This window comes from Geotrypetes seraphini, chromosome 10 (genome assembly GCF_902459505.1).
Source record: "Geotrypetes seraphini chromosome 10, aGeoSer1.1, whole genome shotgun sequence".
Taxonomy (NCBI): domain Eukaryota; kingdom Metazoa; phylum Chordata; class Amphibia; order Gymnophiona; family Dermophiidae; genus Geotrypetes; species Geotrypetes seraphini.
In genome coordinates this window covers 136820640-136839593 of record NC_047093.1, presented here as the reverse complement: position 1 = coordinate 136839593, position 18954 = coordinate 136820640, and the positions used below count along the sequence as shown (strand labels likewise).

Here is an 18954-nt window from a genome sequence, read left to right as displayed (position 1 = left end):
TATATATATAATCAAATTCTCTAACATATTCTTCCATTAAGCCCTGGTTACTTAATATGTCATCATCTGATTACACACAAGCGGGACTCTCCTTGAGCCACGAACCTTCTTGAACCATGAATTGTTTTGAGCTAGTTGGAATAGAGTGAGTTTTGATTGAGCTAATTTTATTCTTGCTAGATGTTGCTGTAGGTGGTTAGATATTTAATCATGTTATGTATTTTTCTAGGGTATCGGCAGCAAGAATCCCCTGAAGCAAGTTGTCTTAAATCGTGTATCAATGTTTGGAGTTGAAAAGGACATATATTGTTTGGACTATTTTTTAATTTTCTGGGTTCTCTGCATTTACAAGTTGGTGGTGACTGCTAACAACAGAAAGTAAATAGGAAAAGAGAGTCACTTGATTAAAGGCTTACATCATAAAATAAGGACCTGGAATAACTGCGTTAGAGAAGGTCATATGATCCAGGTTTCATAAGCAACTCTTATACCTCTCTTCCAATTTATAGAAAGCAGTTTTTTCAACAATTTGTTTTGATGTTCATTGCAACTCTAGAGAGTGAAAGTAATTTATCTATTCACCTGTCCCCCTTTTTCTTTTGACTTGTTGAGGCCATGTGGGACAGTGTGTGAGAGACCCAAATAGAAGCAACATTTCATGTTACTGATCCCATGGCAAGCAGTGGCTTTCCTCAATGTCCATCTCAAAAAAACAGACTATGAACTTTTCCTCCAGGAACTTGTCCAAACCTTTCTAAAGCCCGGCTATGCTAACTACTGTTACCACATCCTCTGTCAATGAGATCCTGAGCATAAATATTCTTTGAATAAAAAAACTATTTCCTCCTATTGGTTTAAAAAGTATCTCCTTGTAACTTCATCGACTGTCACCTAGTCTTTCTTTTCAAAGTGCTCCCATGTAATGTAATTTAGTGTCTCCTGGTTTTTGTTCTCTTTGAAAGAGTGAAAAATTGACTGATAAGTCTCTTATTCTAATATTTGGAGAGTTCACAAAAGCAAAATATAGTTTCACAAACTGTTCACTCTTTCTATCCAAAAGAACATTTTATTTGGGAATCAGTGTTTCCCATTCAATCCAAGAACATAGCACCTTTGAAATTAAAATGATGAAATATTTTGACTCCTACCAGACAGCACTTAAGAAAGATATGGGCTTTATTTCATACTCCAAAGAAATTTAAAATGTCTTTGCAACCTCTCTATCTCCCGTCCACCCAGCCACCCCTCCCTCTTTCTGTGATACTATCACTGAAATGCTTACATGTTTCCCTTAAATATACTGTTTGTCACAATTTGCATCATAAAATGCAGTGAGTTACTTTTTTCCTTTGTTTTTGTTTTATTTCTACGTTACCTTGAAAAGTGGGCCAACACAGCCACCAACCATTTCAACACATACACAAAGTCTTACTCAGCAACTCAGTGGCATAGTCATGGTAAGAGGTACCCCCCCTCCCCTTCTGCACCCCCATACTCCTCCCGTGTCCCTATCAAATGGTTGTCTACTTTTCTTCCCATATCTGTTTAACTCTTTACCAGCACAAGGAGCACCTGTAACCTCCTGCCCACACTAGTCTTGGCTCACCCTCTAATGTCACATCCCGGGTAAATTTCAGCATCACCCCTAGACCATGTTACGTCTAATCAGCTAGAGATGCTTCAGTTGCACTGCATTTTCAGTGGCATTAACCAGTCAAATAGTGCTGAAAATCCAGGAATTGCCAGCTCATCAGGAATAACTAGGCAAGAGTCTGTCATGATGTTTAATTTCTTATCTAAAATCCCCTCCTAAATGGTCTTCATTTTGTAAAGTATGTGCTTTAAATGTGACTGCACCTGCTATTTTGGGTGGTTGATTGAAAAGGGGAAATGCCCTGCCTTCTTGTGAAAATGCCATGTACATTCGCTGCTTTTCTAATCTCTTCAAAGCACCCCTCTGGGAAAACCTTCATACTGGCTGCCTAAAGGTGGAAGAAGAAATGTACTTTTCATTGGGCAGAGGACATTTTCAAACAGGACTATCAAGGAATGTTCATCTGTTTTAAGATTGACAAAAGTGCAAATATATTAAACTTCAGTTTTTAAAAATGATAGCATATTAGCAGTGTATGGAAGATTATTGCTTGGCTAGTAAAAATTCACTGAGTTTATGTGTTCAATGGTAAATAAAAATATTCATAGTCTGAATGAGGACACCAAAAACTCAGATGTAATTACAAATGTTGTCATATTGTACAAAAAACAAGGAAAATGTAAATTCCTTATAAGACATAGACCACAAAAGATCCTTCATACAGGTACAAGTTACATCTGCAGTTCAAAGTCAACAGCAAAATGCACAAACACTCATCAAAAGGGAAGTAATACACAATGCTACTTACCCTATGTATGTAAAAGATATGATGTTGCTAAAGGATTTAGTTAAGCGAAGATCAAAATGTTGAACAAATCCCCCGATTATAATGTCCCCATCCATGTAGTAGCCATCTTCTGAAAAGTCCATGTACAGCTTTGGACATTGGCTCTCAATAGGCTTCCAGAGATCAGTGTAAAATATGAATAAAATCAACAGGGGATGAGCTCCCATATTTCAAGGTGAGGAACAACTGCTCTTCCTGCTCTGTCACTTTGGGAAATGTCTAGTGGAAGATTCTGCACGTCATGGTGAACCCCACCTTTTTAAATCTATGTATTATGCAAGAAGTTTCAAACTGACACTGAGAAGACGCTTTGATGGACACAGATCACATTAAGGATGGACCAGAGAACGTCATCCTGATGTTGATGTGAACGCTGATTCGAGCGAGTATCCTGCAGCTGTGTGGGCCTCGTGTGATCTTTATAGGTCTCTGCTCCTGAAAGGTTCAGCCTCAGCGGATTTCATCCACTGACTTGGGCATTTGATATTAAATATAGATTGTTTTTATAAACTTGTTTTTCTGAACATGACCTTGTAAGATAAATATTAATTTCAAAGGAGTGCTTTGTGAAGAGGGTAATAATACCAGCAGGGGAATTGTGCACTTGATTTATGATACACCGAAAATAAATTAGAAAATGCATTTTGATGATTAGAATCTACCAGATATTCAACCCTCTGAAGGCCATGACAGGACTCATTGTATGTAGAATAATATTTTCTGTCTTAGAACTGAATTTATCATTTGTTATAACTATAAAAATACAGAATTTTGAGGGCAATCTTGTGGATTTGTTCACAGGTGAATGGTTCTTTAGTCATATACAAATACGCATGGCAAAAAGCCACTTTCCTATCTGTGTTATGTTCCTTAACACCAATAAAGCCTGTGATTATATTGAATGGACATATATGTTTGAGGCATTGCACTGGTACCATCTAGGATCCAATTGTATTAATAAGGTCAATATATTGCACTATTGCCCATTGGCCTGCATTTTTCTTGATGGTTGTGTTATAGAGGCCTTTGTGTTATCCAGGGGAACCAATTAAGGATGCCCCTGATCACCAATTGATCTTCAATTTAGCTTTAGATCCATTATTGTACAAAATTCAGTCACATCTCACAATCTTTGGAATTCCCATGAGTTATCAAGTTAAGGAAGAAGTCCAGCCCATGGCCTTCATAGATGATTTTCTCATCTACTTAATGCATCCAGAAAAGTCTATCCCAGTGGTATTAGCCCTGGTAAAGCATTTTGGATCTTTATCTGGATATACTGTAAACTGGGAGAAAACTGAAGTTAAGCCACTTAATATACACTGTACAAAAACTATGCTAGTTTCCTCAAAATTGGGGAGGCCTTTGACGGGTCACCCTGCACATGCCCTTCCCCCCTTCAACAAAATGCAGTCTGAGCCCAAGATGAATTTTCTGCTAGGAGAAGTTTATTGTAGGCTGCAGCATGATTACATAACATCAAGCAATACAGTAATTATCACTAGCATACAACTCAATTCCTCTAATAGGTATAACAATTTTTACACTAGCAATAACTATTGTATCTATCACTGAATTCTACCCCATCTACTAGCTGTCCTAATCTCACCCCGGGAGGCCACACTATCACCTGAAAATGGGGGAAAACTGTGGCCGCTGCCATTTGCATTAGTCATTTCAAAATGCGTAGCTGGTTATATATGAGTAGGCTCTATTGCTGCCCGATTCTCGATTCAAATCAATTCACCAATTCACTTCGGGTAAATTGATTCGAATCGATGTAAAAACAAATCTGATTCGGTGACTGGCCCTCCCCCCTCGCCCCCTAAAGTAGGAGCGGCAGTGCTGCCTCTTTTGGCCGGCCACTGCTGCTCCTGCTTTAGAGGGCGAGAGGAGCGGGTCAGTTGGGATATGCTGTGGTATCCGAGTTTCCCCCAGGCCTCCCGTGCATCCATTTACCTAAGTCCAGCAGTGGAGCAGCCTGCAGAGAGGATCGCCAGTGCTTTAGCGATCCTTGCAGGCTGCCATCAGACTCCGGAGCTGATGTTTCCTCTGCCGCGATTCTGCCTCTGACATCAGAGGAGGGGCGGGACTGCGGCAGAGGGAAGACAGCACCAGAGGCCTATGGCAGCCTGCAAAGATTGCTAGCACCAGTGATCCTCTCTGCAGGCTGCTCCACTTCTAGAATTAAGTAAAAGTAAAACCAGGTGGTCAGGGGGAACACGCAAGCCTTCTGAGAGAAGGGCGCAGTTCTTTTGGGAAAAAGGCCTTCAGGAGGAGTACAGGCCTTTAGCGGGGTACAGGCCTTCAGGGGGCTGCAGGCCTTCAGGGGTGGTGTACAGGACTTCAGGGGTGATGCAGGCCTTTGGAGGTGGTGCAGACCTTTGGGGGTAGGGTGCAGGCCTTCTAGGGTGGGGTGCAGGCTTTCAGGGGGATAGGCCTTCAGGGGGTAGTGTATTTCTACAAGGGGGTGCTGGCCTTCAGGGGGGACAGGACTTCAGAGGAGGGGGCCCTGGTATAGAAGTACATGGAGGGAGGGAATGAGGGAAGGGGGCCTCAAAGAGATGTGCATATGCCAGACTGGGGGGGGAGAAATAATGAGTCTAAAAACAGAGGAGAGGGAGAGAGATGGTGGACAATGGGATTTAGGGAGGAAAGGAAGAGAAAGGGAGAGAAGTTGGACACAAGGGATGGTGTGGAGGGGGAATAGAGATACTAGATAAGAGGGTATTTGGGAAGAGAAAGGGAGAGATGGTGGACCCTGGGGTGGTGGGGAAGGAGGGAGAATGCTGGATGAAAGGGTAGTTGAGAAAAGGTAGATCTGGAGATGGAGACGAAAAAAAGGAAAGATGCCAGAACTCCCGGGGAGGGAAGGGAAACGGAATGGGAGGACAGAGATGGAAAATGGATGGTTAGAACTGAGAAAGAAGAAAATGACAAATGGGCAGGAGACCCTGGCAAGCGGGTTATCAGAAGACAATCAGAGTCTAGGACCAAAATGATTTGAATAATGACCAAACAACGAAAGGTAGAAAAAATAATTTATTTTCTATTATGTTATTACAATATGTCAGATTTGAAATGTGTATCCTCCCAGAGGTAGTGTTAACATAGAAACATAGAAATAGACGGCAGATAAGGGCCACGGCCCATCCAGTCTGCCCACCGCAATGACCCTTCCCCACCTAACTCAGTGAATAGATCCCACGTATATATCCCATTTGGCCTTAAAATCAGGCACGCTGCTGGCCTCAGTGACCTGTAGTGGAAGATTATTCCAGCGGTCAACCACTCTCTCAGTGAAAAAGAATTTCCTGGTGTCACTGTGCAGTTTCCCTCCCCTGATTTTCCACGGGTGCCCCCTGGTTGCCGTGGGACCCTTGAGAAGGAAGATATCTTCTTCCGCTTCGATGCGACCCGTGAGATACTTGAACGTCTCGATCATGTCTCCCCTCTCTCTGCGTTCCTCGAGTGAGTAGAGCTGTAACTTATCCAGCCTTTCCTCGTAAGGGAGATCCTTGAGACCCGCGATCATCCGGGTTGCCATTCTCTGCACCGACTCTAGTCTCAGCACATCTTTTCGGTAATGCGGCCTCCAAAATTGCACACAGTACTCCAGGTGTGGTCTCACCATGGATCTATACAATGGCATAACGACTTCAGGCTTACGGCTGACGAAACTCCTGACGAAACACTGTGAACGTGTAATAGGATTTAACAGAGAAAGGAAAAGTCTTTTTTATATATTTATTTTGTTTACACCACAGCGCCAGTGTGGGTAGGAGAGGGCAAAGGGGGTGAAGCGACTATAAAAGGGGTGAAGAGGCTATAAAATAAACTTACCAGGATGTTTGAAAGAAACACCCAATTGGGCAGCAAATTCGAATCGAATCAAATTTTTTTTTCCTGAATTGGGGAGCACTAATAGGCACCTCCGTTCAAGCTGTGCTCTACTCCCAGTTGGCCTGAGTCGCCGTCCAAGCTTCTCGGGCTCCTCTGACTACTCCTGCCAACTTGTACCATTCATGCGAGTGGGTACCGCTGGTCACATCTCATGCGTGCCCCTCCATCCAAGAGGCATTTCTCATTAGCCAATTGGCCATCAAGGGGTAGGAGCCCTTACTTTAGAGTGGCACCAATGCTAGTCCCCTTCCTCCTACATAGATCCCCCTCCGATCATCTAGTGGCCCCCCTGGGTCACCAATCCTGCCATAACTCGAGGCAGTGACTCCTTACTTGCTGAGAGTCCCCACCCTAGGCATGCAGGAGTGAGCGACCAGTCCGGTACACTTTGAATGTTCTAATGAAAGTCTAGGCCTATGTATGAGATATGTACAGATGTATCCCCTGTTTGTTACCTGCCCCTATGGGCTTAAGTATCTTGGTATAAAATTTTCTACCTGTTGGGAAGACAAATTGAAAACTAATATACATACTCTGTTGAACAAACTAAGTGATTTATGCCAGTCTTGGACCCCCTTATGGCTTACATGGTGGTATTGGTTGGAGGCTATCCAGATGACCATGACTCCACAAATTCTCTATGTTCTACAGATGTTAGCCTTTTCTTTTCCAGCTTCCTTTTTTAAACAAGTTTATTGTATGTTGCGTAAATTTTTATGGGGAGATAAATTGCCCAGGATATCTCTCAATATCCTGTAACAACCCAGAGATAAAGGGGGAGCCAATTTTCCTGATTTTTGCAAATACTTATACATTAGCTTGTAATTTACACACCATATGCTGGTGATTTCATTGTGACTCCACATTCCCTGTTCCAATCTGGCTGTCGTTTGAGTCAAAGCAAGTTCAACCTTATCCATTGCTAGCCTTCCTTGGATCTCCAAAGCTCCCATTCCTTTATACCACTCCCATTTTAGCCACAGCCTATGATTCTCAGACTGTTCCATTAACACCACACTAGACACTCCTTTATGGGATAACCCCATATTGACCATTGGTAATCATCCTTTTTATTGGAAACAGTGGATGGTTCAGGGCATTTTTTCATTGAGAGAAATCCTGGTTAATAACTGATTTCTATCTTTCTCAGAGTTGCAACTAACGCATGGACTTTTGGATCATCATGCATGGATCATCTTTAGGGGGAGAAAAATCTTTAAATGAAGGTAATGACGAGCACTTGTCCAAACCAAAAATGTTTTTGTTCAAAGACGCCTTTAACCTTTAACATATTTTCTTACTTTTAACTTTTGCATACAGATGGGATTCCCTCCCTTTTGTGCAACCCTTAAATGACTCACTTTTCTATTTTTACAAGTATTTCTTACCCCTTATCCCTCTCGTTACAGTACGTCTGTTTGTTATGTGTCTGTCACCCAAATTTATAGTTTTAAATATGTAGACTGCTTAAAAGTCCAATAAGCAGCATATCAAATTTTTAATAAACTTTGATGGAAAGGAACTTTAGTTACTGAATATACTCGAATATAAGTCGATCCAAATATAAGTTGAGACCCCCATTTTTTCCCACCATAAAGGAGGAAAAATGGTTGACTCGAATATAAGTCGGGGGCTTAATATTCAAGTGCCATGCCCTGCCAGGATCTGAACCCAGTGTCCCCTCCGTCACACCCTTTACTCAGCCCCCAGCCTTGCAAGTTTTCACAGCAGCCTATCAAGAGCGGTACAGGGCCAGCTGGCAGTACAAAAAGCTTGCTGCTGCATGCCGGCCTGAGTGTACTGCTGGCTGCTTACCTTTACAATCTTCTTGTGGATTTCAGTGCGGGATACACGCTGGATCACCAGGGAATAAACAGGTATGCGAGGGAGGGAAGGAGGAGGGTGGTAATTCTGAGTGTCGGCTGGGGCAGGAGACGAGAGGGATCCCTCCTGTCCCTGCCTAAAGAAGGCCTGCAGGAAGTCCTGGAGGGTTTTGGGTGGTGGCTTGGGGAGGACCCGAATATAAACCGGGACCCCCGGTTTATATTTGAGTATATACGGTAACCACATCTACATACGCCACGGGTTAGCTCTAGGACCCTCTTCAACCCTTAGGCATTCTCTCGGTTGAGTTGTGATTCTGATTATAAATGCTTCAGATGTATCTACGTATTTACCTATGTATGTGTTTGTTACATACTGATTATTTTTTGTTTTTATGTAAACTGCTTAAGTTTAAGCAGGTTATAAATGTTTTAAATAATTAAATAGGCTTCTACCTTCTCTAAAACCAAACCCCCTACCTCTCACTCCTCCTCTCATCTAACAACCTGGCAAACTCTTCCCTGAACTGGAACACATGCAGGTAAGGCTGGTCTCAGTTAGGGCACTGGTCTTTGACCTAGGGGCCGCTGTGGGAGCGGACTGCTGAGCAGGATTGACCACTGGTCTGACCCAGTAGCAGCAATTCTTATGTTCTTACTCAAAAGAGCATCTTTTACTCAATTTATCAAGATTTTTCCAATGAATATGCATGAGACTATTTGCATATACTGCCTCCATTGCATGCAAATAGATCTCATGCATATTCATTGAGAGAAATTCTGAAAATCTGACTTGGTGAGAGCTGTGGTTGGTTATCTACTGTACCCCTTCTGTAAATGTCAACACATGCCACTTGAAGCTAGGGTTCCTTAGCTTGGAAGAGAGATGGCTGAGGGGAGATATAATATAATAGAGGTGTATAAAATACTGAGAGAAGTGGAATGGGTTGACATGAATCCTTTATTTTTTTCAAAAATACCAAGACTAGGAGACATACAATATAGTTATTAAATAGTAAATTTAAATCAAGCTGGATGAAAAATGTCTTCACTCAATATGTATTTAAACTCTGGAGTTCATTGCCAGATGGGGCAGGAGTAGAAAAAGACCATTCCTCCCCATTCCATTAGACTGCTAGAGATCACCTTTGCATAATTCCCAATGTAGTGAAGAGCCTGGCCATGGGGGCAGGTTTGAGATTTGGGGGAGGGACTGGGGAGTCAGAAGATGAGGGGGGGGGGGGTAAGTGAAGAGATTAGAACCAAGGAGGAATATGTGGGGAGATCAGACCAAAGGGGAGATTTGAGAGGGATAAGATCCAGGGAGTTATAAATCCGCATGGTCTATGCAGTCTTCCAGTCTGTGCAGATTAAACACTAGCATCACAATCAAGGCTACTGGCAATATGTTATCATGCCTATCACAAATAGACAGTTTTAGATAGTGCATAAAATCACACCAGCAGATCAGCAGAGAAACATAACAGCCACACTAGGATTGTCCAAAAACCTAAAGTGTGAATTGAAGTCTGCAATGGTGTTCAACTCCTTGCAACTAGGCCTCACACTGCACTGGGTCTATGGTGATGTGAATGGCAAAGTCAGTTATCAGTTTAACACCTCGCTCAGCTGTGTTATTAACCACCTTCACTGTGTTTAGATCTTCAGACCACCTGTCCACTGGCTTTGCCAAACATTCATAGTAACATAGTAAATGATGGCAGATAAAGGTCTGAACGGTCCATCCAGTCTGTTCGTTATTCCATTAGAAATAAATACATGATTAAGTTAACTTGTTTCTTCTTTGATATTTCTGGGCCATAGACTAAAGTCCACCTGGTATTACCCTAGGTTCTAACTGCTGAAGTTCCTGTCCAAGCTCACTCCAGCCTATCTAACCTCCCATTGTTTACAGGATATCTACCATAAAGTCTAGCCAGTAACGTCCTCATGTTCCAAGTTAGTGGCATTCCCATTTCATGTTTGTCTTCTGCGGTCCCACTCCCGGTGCTTCAGCCGTGAACTCAGAACAGAAATATTTGTTAAGCAATGCAGTCTTTTCTTTATCAGCTTCTACATATTTTTCCCCTTCACCTTTGAGTCTCACAATGCCACTTTTGCACTTCTTTCTATCACTAATATATCTAAAAAATGTCTTGTCTCCCAGTAGTCAGCTATTTTTTCTTCCATTTGCATATTTGCTTTCCTGACTACACGACCAGCCTGTCTTAACTTTTCAAGATACTTTTGCCTGCCTTCTTCTTTCTGCGATCTTTTGTTGTTTATGAATCACCTCAACTTAGGCATGCTAAGCATTTTAAGAATTCTGCATAGAACTCAAAATTGGTCGTTTTATTAGAAACATAGAAAGAAAGATCCCACGTGAGCATCCCATTCCCACGTGAGCATCCCATACCAATTACCATACCAATTAATAAAAGGTGTATGCTGATTCCAAATGTTAGATATCTCTAGATGTCTTTGATTGCAGAATCTGACCTATAGTACCTAGATAATTACATAGAAACATAAGAATATCTGTACTGGGTCAGAGCAAGGGTCCATTTTGCCCAGTATCTTCTTTCCACAGTAACCACTTCAGGTCACAAGTACCTGGCAGAAACCCAAATTCATCATTTGCAAGTAGGATTAAAGGGGGTTGGGTGTGACACATGCTCAGACTTATATCTCCCAAATCTAGGTAAAGATCAATTACACCTGCCCTATAACAGATAAAAGTTTGTTTAAAATGTACATGTATATATCATATTTACCATAAACTTTCAAGTGAATATACAATCTTATGAAGTACTCATGATAAATGCAGAATACTTCTAACTCAGTTTCTTTGGCAATGGCTATATTTTGCCCAGACAACTTGCTGGCTAAGCAAAATTTCACTGACCAGAGGATGGAGAATTTAAAAACCAAACACAATACAGAGAAGCAATAGTCAGGAATAACAATATCCATAAAAAACATAGTTCAAAAAACATAATCCCCCACCCCAGTTACCCAAAGATCCCCCAACCCAAGAAAAAAAAAGAGAAAGAAATAGGGAAGGAAAAGATCCTAAACAATATAAATATAAAGTTTATGATTATGTAGATGATATTTTGCTTCATTTGAGGAATCCTGAATCTACCATTCCGTACTTATTGGAGTTGATAGATAAATTTGGGAAAATTTCAGGATATAAGATAAATTGAGGTAAATCAGAGATTCTTCCTTTAAATATTCATTGTCAAAAGGATTATTTGATTCGTTTCCCTTTATATGGAAGGATTAAGGCATTAAATATTTAGGTGTTTGGATTCAAAGCACATTGGAAGAAATGATGAAGGTAAATGAAAGTTTTATTGACAAAGGTCACAGAGATGTGTGATCAATGGAACCCATTGCATCTATCTTGGTGGGGGAGAGTTCAGACTGTTAAAATGATGATTTTGCCTGTGGTTTGTTACCAAATGAGTATATTACCTGTTTATTTTCAGGAGTCGTTTTATAAGAAATAAAATAGTATTCTGACAAAATTTATTTGACTGGGGAAAGCAGCAAGAATTACTATGGTATCTCTACAAAAACCAATTGCATAGGGTGGGGTAAATTTTCCAAACTTTTTTAGGTACCATCAAGCCTATATTTTGCATCAAGGTATGTACTGGATCCTCCCTGAGCTCATGGAAAAACTCCCAGACTGGATATGGTTGAAATGGCAACTCATGTCACCATTGAGGTTGTGTTGAGTACAAAGATGCCTAGATTATATAAGGATAATAGAATCCTAGTAGATACATTGAATACCTTAAAATATGTGAATAATTTAACACCTATTTTGGTTCATAAATCAACTCATCAGACCCTATGGCTGAACTCCAAGATTCAAATTGGCGGATTTAAGGTCATCTGGAAGTATTGGATGATGGCGGGTATACGTATTTTGGATGATGTTATTTCAGAGGATAAGCTGCTTGATTTTTCAAAATTGCAACACAAATTTGTTCTTAATAAATCACAAAATTATAGATGGTTGCATTTGAAGCAGGCCATTCAGGTTGGGTTCCCTGAATGGAAAAATCTCAGTAATCATTATAGTTTGCAGATCTTATGCTTTCAGGTGGACTTCCTGGGACCACTCAGTGGTATAAATTAATATCTGGATTTTTAAATAAGAAACCAAAGACTGGTCTTCGGGACATTTGGAGCATTGAGATCAACCATCAAATTACTGCATCTCAATGGCCACGTATTTGGGTTTGGAGGATGAGATGTACAGTGTCGGCATCTATGAGACAAATTTGGTTTTTTCTGTTACATAGAGCATTTTGGACCCTGGATCGTTTACAAAAATTAGATTGCTCTAATTCTAATAAGATGTTAGCACTGTCATCTTGAAGCTGGTACATTGGATCATATATTGTTTTTTTGTCCTCTGATACATCCGTTAGCGCTTTCATATGATACGATATTATTTGGTACATCAATGAGGGCAAAGAGCCAAATATCTTCTAAAAACAATAAACTTTTACTCATAATGACAGGAGTTGCCATTCAACATATTATGAAAAATTGGAAAAACTATGATAGACTAAGTTATAGTTTTTGGTGGAATTCATTGTGCCATATTTTCAAAATGGAGAGTAATAGCCATTCAGCAAGAGCGTTTTAAAAAGTTTAATGATGTTTGGGAGCCATTAACAAAATATTACCGTATATAGATTGATTATTACTAATAATTTATTTTTCCCCTTTTGTTTATTAATCTACAGGGTGGGGGGAGGGTGGGGTTATTTTAATGATATATTGGGCTAAAGTTTTATTGATGATTATAAAGGAGGTAGGGTATTTGTTATGATTAGTCTTTGATGATTTAGTAAGTGATATTAAAGAATACGATTGTATTTTTATTGCACTTACTGAAAGTTTAAAAATGAATAAAGAATTAAAAAAAAAAAAAGATCCAAAACAAAACCAAAAGTGACCAAGAGGCCGTGAGCACTCCAAGGACCCTTACACTTGTAGCCCCTGGGACCTCAAAGCTCCCCTCCTCAATAAATAAATAAATAAAAACAGGTGCAGTGTCCGATCCCAAGCAAAACACCTAGTCCATGAGACTCCTTAAGAGATAATACTCAGAAGCAGCCTACAGCCTTGAAGAGATAATGAAGACAAATAAGCTCTCCAAACAAGCAAAAAACATCTCCTTCTACGGGCTGGCCTGCCGCCTCTCACGCTTCCCACGAGGCCAAAGAATGCACCAGCGATCTCCAACCTCAAAAGGACGAAGGTCCTGAAGCAGTCCAAGATTGCATGATACATTTACGAGCAAGGAGACACACCTTATGACACCAATGAGGACCCCCCTCAGGAAGGCCACGAAAAGTACCCAGTATGTCAAGAACTAAATGCTCCACCATATCCGGGAGATCACAGTAGAAGAGACTTTGTATATAATGCACTATAGATGTCCAAAATAATTGCACTGTCCAGCAATATCAAAAGGAATGAGGAAACCTGCACATGTCCTGGTTGATGCACATGGCATCCAGGCTGGGAGGGGTTACTGTTGGGTCAACCGTATGATCTGGTATTCAGGGGCAGGTTTCACACTGTTCTTTCGGGTCTCTCTGGGTCCAGGTGTTTCCAGAGCTGGGGTTGGTTCTGCCATGTGTTGGGAAATTTAATAAGTCCATGTGTCCCTTCCCTGGCTGCAAGTTCAAGTATGGCTTTGCCCAGTATATTGTCACCTAGTCGGGCCCGCAAGAGCACTGCGGGGTCCTCCGACTGGTGGCAGCTCGACCCGACCCTACACAGTACTTCAGTTCACTGGTGTATTAAGGATAATAAAGCAACGTCAGATACTCCGCATATTGCAAACAGTTTAATTTTTTGAAAAAAAAGCAAAGTAACAAGGCTGGCTTTCTGTCTCAGCACAGAAATAGCAACAGACAATATTTCTCCCAAGGTTCTTGGAAGCTCAATTAGTCAAAAAGAAATCAAAACAAAAATATCCTGTCCCAGGTAAGTATCATTAAGTTCTGGGTTTAGCACAGTCTTTAAGTATTCTTTCAGGGAATGCAAAACTCAGAGTCATCAGATCATTATACTCCAAGGATTTCTGGACTTCAGCTTATCTTAGTCCCGGTCTTCACCAGGTCCTTGGTTTTTAAACAAGCAAAACAAAAACTTTAGCACTATACTGAGCACATGGCAAAGGCGCAAAGGAGATATGAGTTGCCATTCTAGCCACAACCAACCTGGGAGTTTTTCCATGAGCTCTGGGAGGACCCAATACATACCCTGGCACAAAATATAGGCTTGATGATACCTATAAAAATTAGGAAAATTTACCCCTCCCTCTGAAATTGGCCTTTGTAACGATACCAAAGCCACTCTAGGAGTTTTACCCAGCCAAATAAATTTTATGAGAATGCCATTTAATTTTTTATAAAAGGACCCTTGAAAATAAACCGGCAACATACCCATCTGATAACAAACCACAGGCAAAGTCATCATCTTGATAGTTTGGACTCTCCCCCCACCATGAAAGATGTAAAGGATTCCATTGCTCACACATTTCTCTAACCTTCTGTAATAACGATTTTTCATTTATTTTCATTGTTTCTTCCATCGTATTTTTAATCTAAATGCCTAGATACTTTATTCCATCCTCCCTCCAAAGAAAGGGCAACGAATCAAACAAACCTTTTGTACAATGAACATTGAGTGGAAGAATTTCTGATTTACTCCAATTTATCTTGGAACCTGAATATTTTCCAAATTTCTCAATCATTTCAAGTAAGCAAGGAATGGTTGTCTCAGGATTTCTCAAATAGAGCAATATATCATCCGCCTTCTTCATTGTCTGTTGACGTACCTGGCAGTTTACTTACAAGGTCGGTGTGCAATGCCTTTGCCTTCTCACAGATAATGCTCTCGGTCACAGTATCACCTGCGAGTTGTTTCTTTTTTATCCATAGGAGAAGCAACTTTTCTACATCTTCCAGAACTCGTGGCCGTTGCTTTGACACTCTCGAGACTCATTTTGATGCATCTAGCCTCCTTAATATTTCTTTCTTTGATTGTAACAGTAGCTCTTTCTATTGATAAAGTTTGGTTGTTAAAACTATTCTTTAAAAATAGACAGAAATAATTTATGGGTTGTAAAGTGCAGATATTTCCTGATTTATCACGAGAGACCCAAAAGCGTCGCCGTGAATTTCTTATGTTGAAGCCAGGTGTTACATCTTTAGATGCTACTTTTTATTTACGACATCCTTGTAAGTGTATAGTGCATCACCGATCAGTTAAGTATGTTTTCTTTGAGCCTAATCAGTTGACCTCTTTCTTAGCGCTCTCCCGGTTGGAGGCAGAAAAATCAAAAACCTTAAGATTATTGATTAATCCCAGCAATCAGTCTTCTAGCTAACTTTAAATGGAAGAGTGTACATTCTGTTCAATTCTTTTCTTTTGTTCTCACTAAGAAATCTTGGATCCAAAATTTGAGGACTTGAGCATTTTAATAATAAATGATCTTAATGTTATTGGAATATTTCTTGCTCTATGTAGAATTACTAACTTTGCTTTCTGTACAAGTTTATTCTTGATTATATGATTTGAAAATCAATAAATATATTTCATAATATTTCTTTCTTTTTTAATATTGTGCAAATGGTTGACGTAGCTTTGTTATAAAATCTTGCAATGTCGGCCACTCGCATACCTTGTTCGTGTTTCTGGATGATTTCCTTCTTAATCATCTCCTTCTTATTGCCTTCCTTTTCATGCTGCTTCTTCTTAGGGGCCATTCTCGCAGCTTGCACTTCTACGATGGGCACACAGTTTATGAGATGGGCACTCGGGAAGCACTGGTGAGGAGGAGGAGAAAAAGACGGAGGAATCGCTCACTCAGGATGCACTGTTGAGATGGGCACAGGCTAGCAATACAAGCTGCTGGTTTTGTTTCTATTTAATCTGTTGGCTGACAGCACTCACTGATGGTTGCTTTGTTGGCTAACAGCACAAGTTGATTTTGTTTTGGTGTGCTGGCTAGCACAGGATAATTTTAGTGGCTGCTGCTGGCTGGTTTAACAGCACACGATGGATTTTTATTTTTGACTGGCTACCACAGGATAATTTGACTGGCTTAATAATAATAATAAATAATAATAATAATAACAGCTTATATGCCGCAATACCGTGAAGTTCTATGCGGTTTACAAAGATTAAGCAAAGGTACAAATTGATTGACTTTAAGAGGAGAGGAAGAAAGAGGATTAATAGGACAGGAAATCCATTTTTGAGGAGAGAGTGATCAACAGAACAAGTTAATCGCTATAGAGGGGAGAGAGAAGAGAGGATCAGTTGTCTAGATACTTTAGGAACAGGTGTGTTTAACAGCACATGATGTTTGGGGGTTTTTTCCGGCTACAAGATGATTGTATAGTTTTACTGGCTAATATCGCAAGCTAGTTCTCTCAATAGACAATCTCCACGCGGTTCTCCTGGTCTGGCAGTTTTCGCGCATGCACTGCACTTTTATAGTGTCCGTTCGTGGCGCGCACGTCCTGTATGTGCCGCTTGTATGCTGTACGTGCCGGCGAAGTTGCTCGTGTAGCAAGTGAAGCACTCATTGTCCGAGGTACAGATGTAGGGCCGCACTTGCTCGTTTAGCGAATCATACTCGATTTCCGAGGCACCGATTTTGCGAATATTTTACTTGTCTTATAAAACACTCGCAAACCGGTGCACTTGTAAACCGAGGTACCACTGTATTTAATCTTAAGTTTCCCTCCTTTCACTGTGTCTGCTCATATCTTGAAACCCCTTTCCTTTACTCTTCCATTATCTTACTGTCTTCTTCCCCCCATTCAGCATATGCCCTTTTTCTTTATCCCCTCTGTCCATCCAGTATGTTTGCTCCTTCTCCATTTAGCATTTGTTCCATTCAGTAAGTGTTCTTCAATTCAGCATTTGCTCTCCCTTCTCATCTCAACTGACATCCGTTTGCCCTCTTCTCTCTCTCCCTTCTCCCCACTTCCATCATCTGCCCTTTCTCTCTCTCTCTCTCTCTCTCTCTACCTCCACTCCAGGCAATTCCATTGCATTATCCTGCCCCCTCAGCGAATTGTCTGGAGTAGAGGGAGAAAGAGAGAGAAGGGGCAGATGATGGACGGGGGAGAATGTGTGCCATCAGCGTCAGGAGCATGTGGGAAAGCAGCAGAAGCAGTAAGGAGGTGAGAGGCATTTGTACAATGGAGCCACATACAGTCGGGCATGGAAAAATGCACCTCTCCTGAAAAATATGGTCTCATTTATGTACTTTCGCAATGACCAGTATGAAATCACTCCAATCTACCAATCATCAGCCAGAAGAGGGTGTTCATATGTTTGAACAAAGAAATTCCTTTTAGCTCTTAAATAAAAGTTTTACAAATTATATATTTGTTCACAGAAATTTCTGAATATGCATAAAACATTATAATATACCCAAAGAACACTTTCTCTCTCAGTAATTTCTTTAAATAGTTTAAATCAAAACAGATCTCTGTGCCAGGAACTCAAATGCTGTCAGTCTGGGTTTTCCTGTGTTTAAGCCCCCCATAATGAGAAATTCTAATGTGGGCCAAATGCGCCCTCCCTTTACATCTACAGACTGAAGAGAGTTTCTATGGAACGCTAGCTTAAAGGTCAGATAGGTCAAACTGCAGATGTTACCTCTTGGTTTCTCAAATTTCTCAGGGTTTAAAATATATAAAAATACAGTTTGCAAAACCAATTTATTTGTTTAAACATACGCTCACACACATATAGGGAGCCCATATAGTCATTAACATCCATATGTCACATCTTATCACATATATCATAATTATTATCAAAGTACATTTAAGAGATCTGGTCTTCCTTCTAGCTAGTTCAGGAACATCTGTTATCAATCAAGTCCTGAGGTTTCTCCTATTCAAACAAAGGACACCAGAAACCCAGGCTTTTAAGCACGAAAACTGCAGTAGTTTAGACAAAGAAAGAAAGGAAAATGGAGGCAGACTATTACTTTACAAATGTGTTATATAGCTTAATCCAACAAATTACATAAAGAGAAATTATTATGCTTTTTCTTCCTAGTAACCCCTAGTGTTTTTCTGTTAATCTCTAGTTTTTCTGGCCTCGGCTGCAATAAATATTCAAATTTTTATATCTTTGTACCACAACTTTTCATAGACTCCTAATTGGGCATAGGCCTAACTATCACATATGCATTACTAACTAGATTTAACCAGAATCCTATGAAAAGTAAGTATCTTGCATATATTCTGCACACTATCCATTCTAGTACTGCATGCCCCAGCGTCCCCTGTCTACCAGTGCCACTACTTTAAAGTCCATGGCATCTTCTTCCTGATCTATAAAGTCATTATCAGAAGCTTCTCTCATGCATTCATCTAACATTTCAGCTTCCATAAAGTTAGCTCTGACCTGGGGGTTAGGCTGAGGTATGCTGCTGCGTGCCCTTGGAACTGGTCTCCTTTCTCCTCTCCAGTGTGGGTTGGTTCAGTGGCTGCCTCCTCCCTTAGCACTGCTGCTGGTCCCTATAAGCCTCAGGATAATGAGCAACAGGTGTGACTTGTTCCTGACTAAATTGAGGACTGGAATGTTCCTGGTGTTGCCTGGAATTGTGTCCCCTATGAATGTTAGGAGATGTGTGGTGCATCCTCCCCCTAGGAACAATATCCTGAGTACTTTTAGTTCCCCTTACCCATTGTTCTCCCTTCTCTGATTCCGGCGAAAAC

General features: G+C 40.7%; 2 protein-coding genes across 2 annotated transcripts in view; both read right to left on the bottom strand.

Moving 5' to 3' along the window:
- LOC117368636 (vomeronasal type-2 receptor 26-like) overlaps positions 1 to 15975 on the bottom strand; it is a 44545-nt gene extending 28570 nt beyond the window's left edge. The window contains exons 1-2 of the mRNA XM_033962363.1: positions 15891 to 15975; positions 7158 to 7371 (exon numbers count right to left, since the gene is read on the bottom strand). Coding sequence (XP_033818254.1) covers positions 7158 to 7371; positions 15891 to 15975 — 299 coding nt within the window. The remainder of the gene's footprint in view (positions 1 to 7157; positions 7372 to 15890) is intronic.
- Positions 15976 to 16844: 869 nt separating this feature from the next.
- Positions 16845 to 18954, bottom strand: part of LOC117368634 (vomeronasal type-2 receptor 26-like) — a 48333-nt gene continuing 46223 nt past the window's right edge. The window contains exon 11 of the mRNA XM_033962362.1: positions 16845 to 16863. Within this exon, the coding sequence (XP_033818253.1) occupies positions 16845 to 16863 (19 nt within the window). The remainder of the gene's footprint in view (positions 16864 to 18954) is intronic.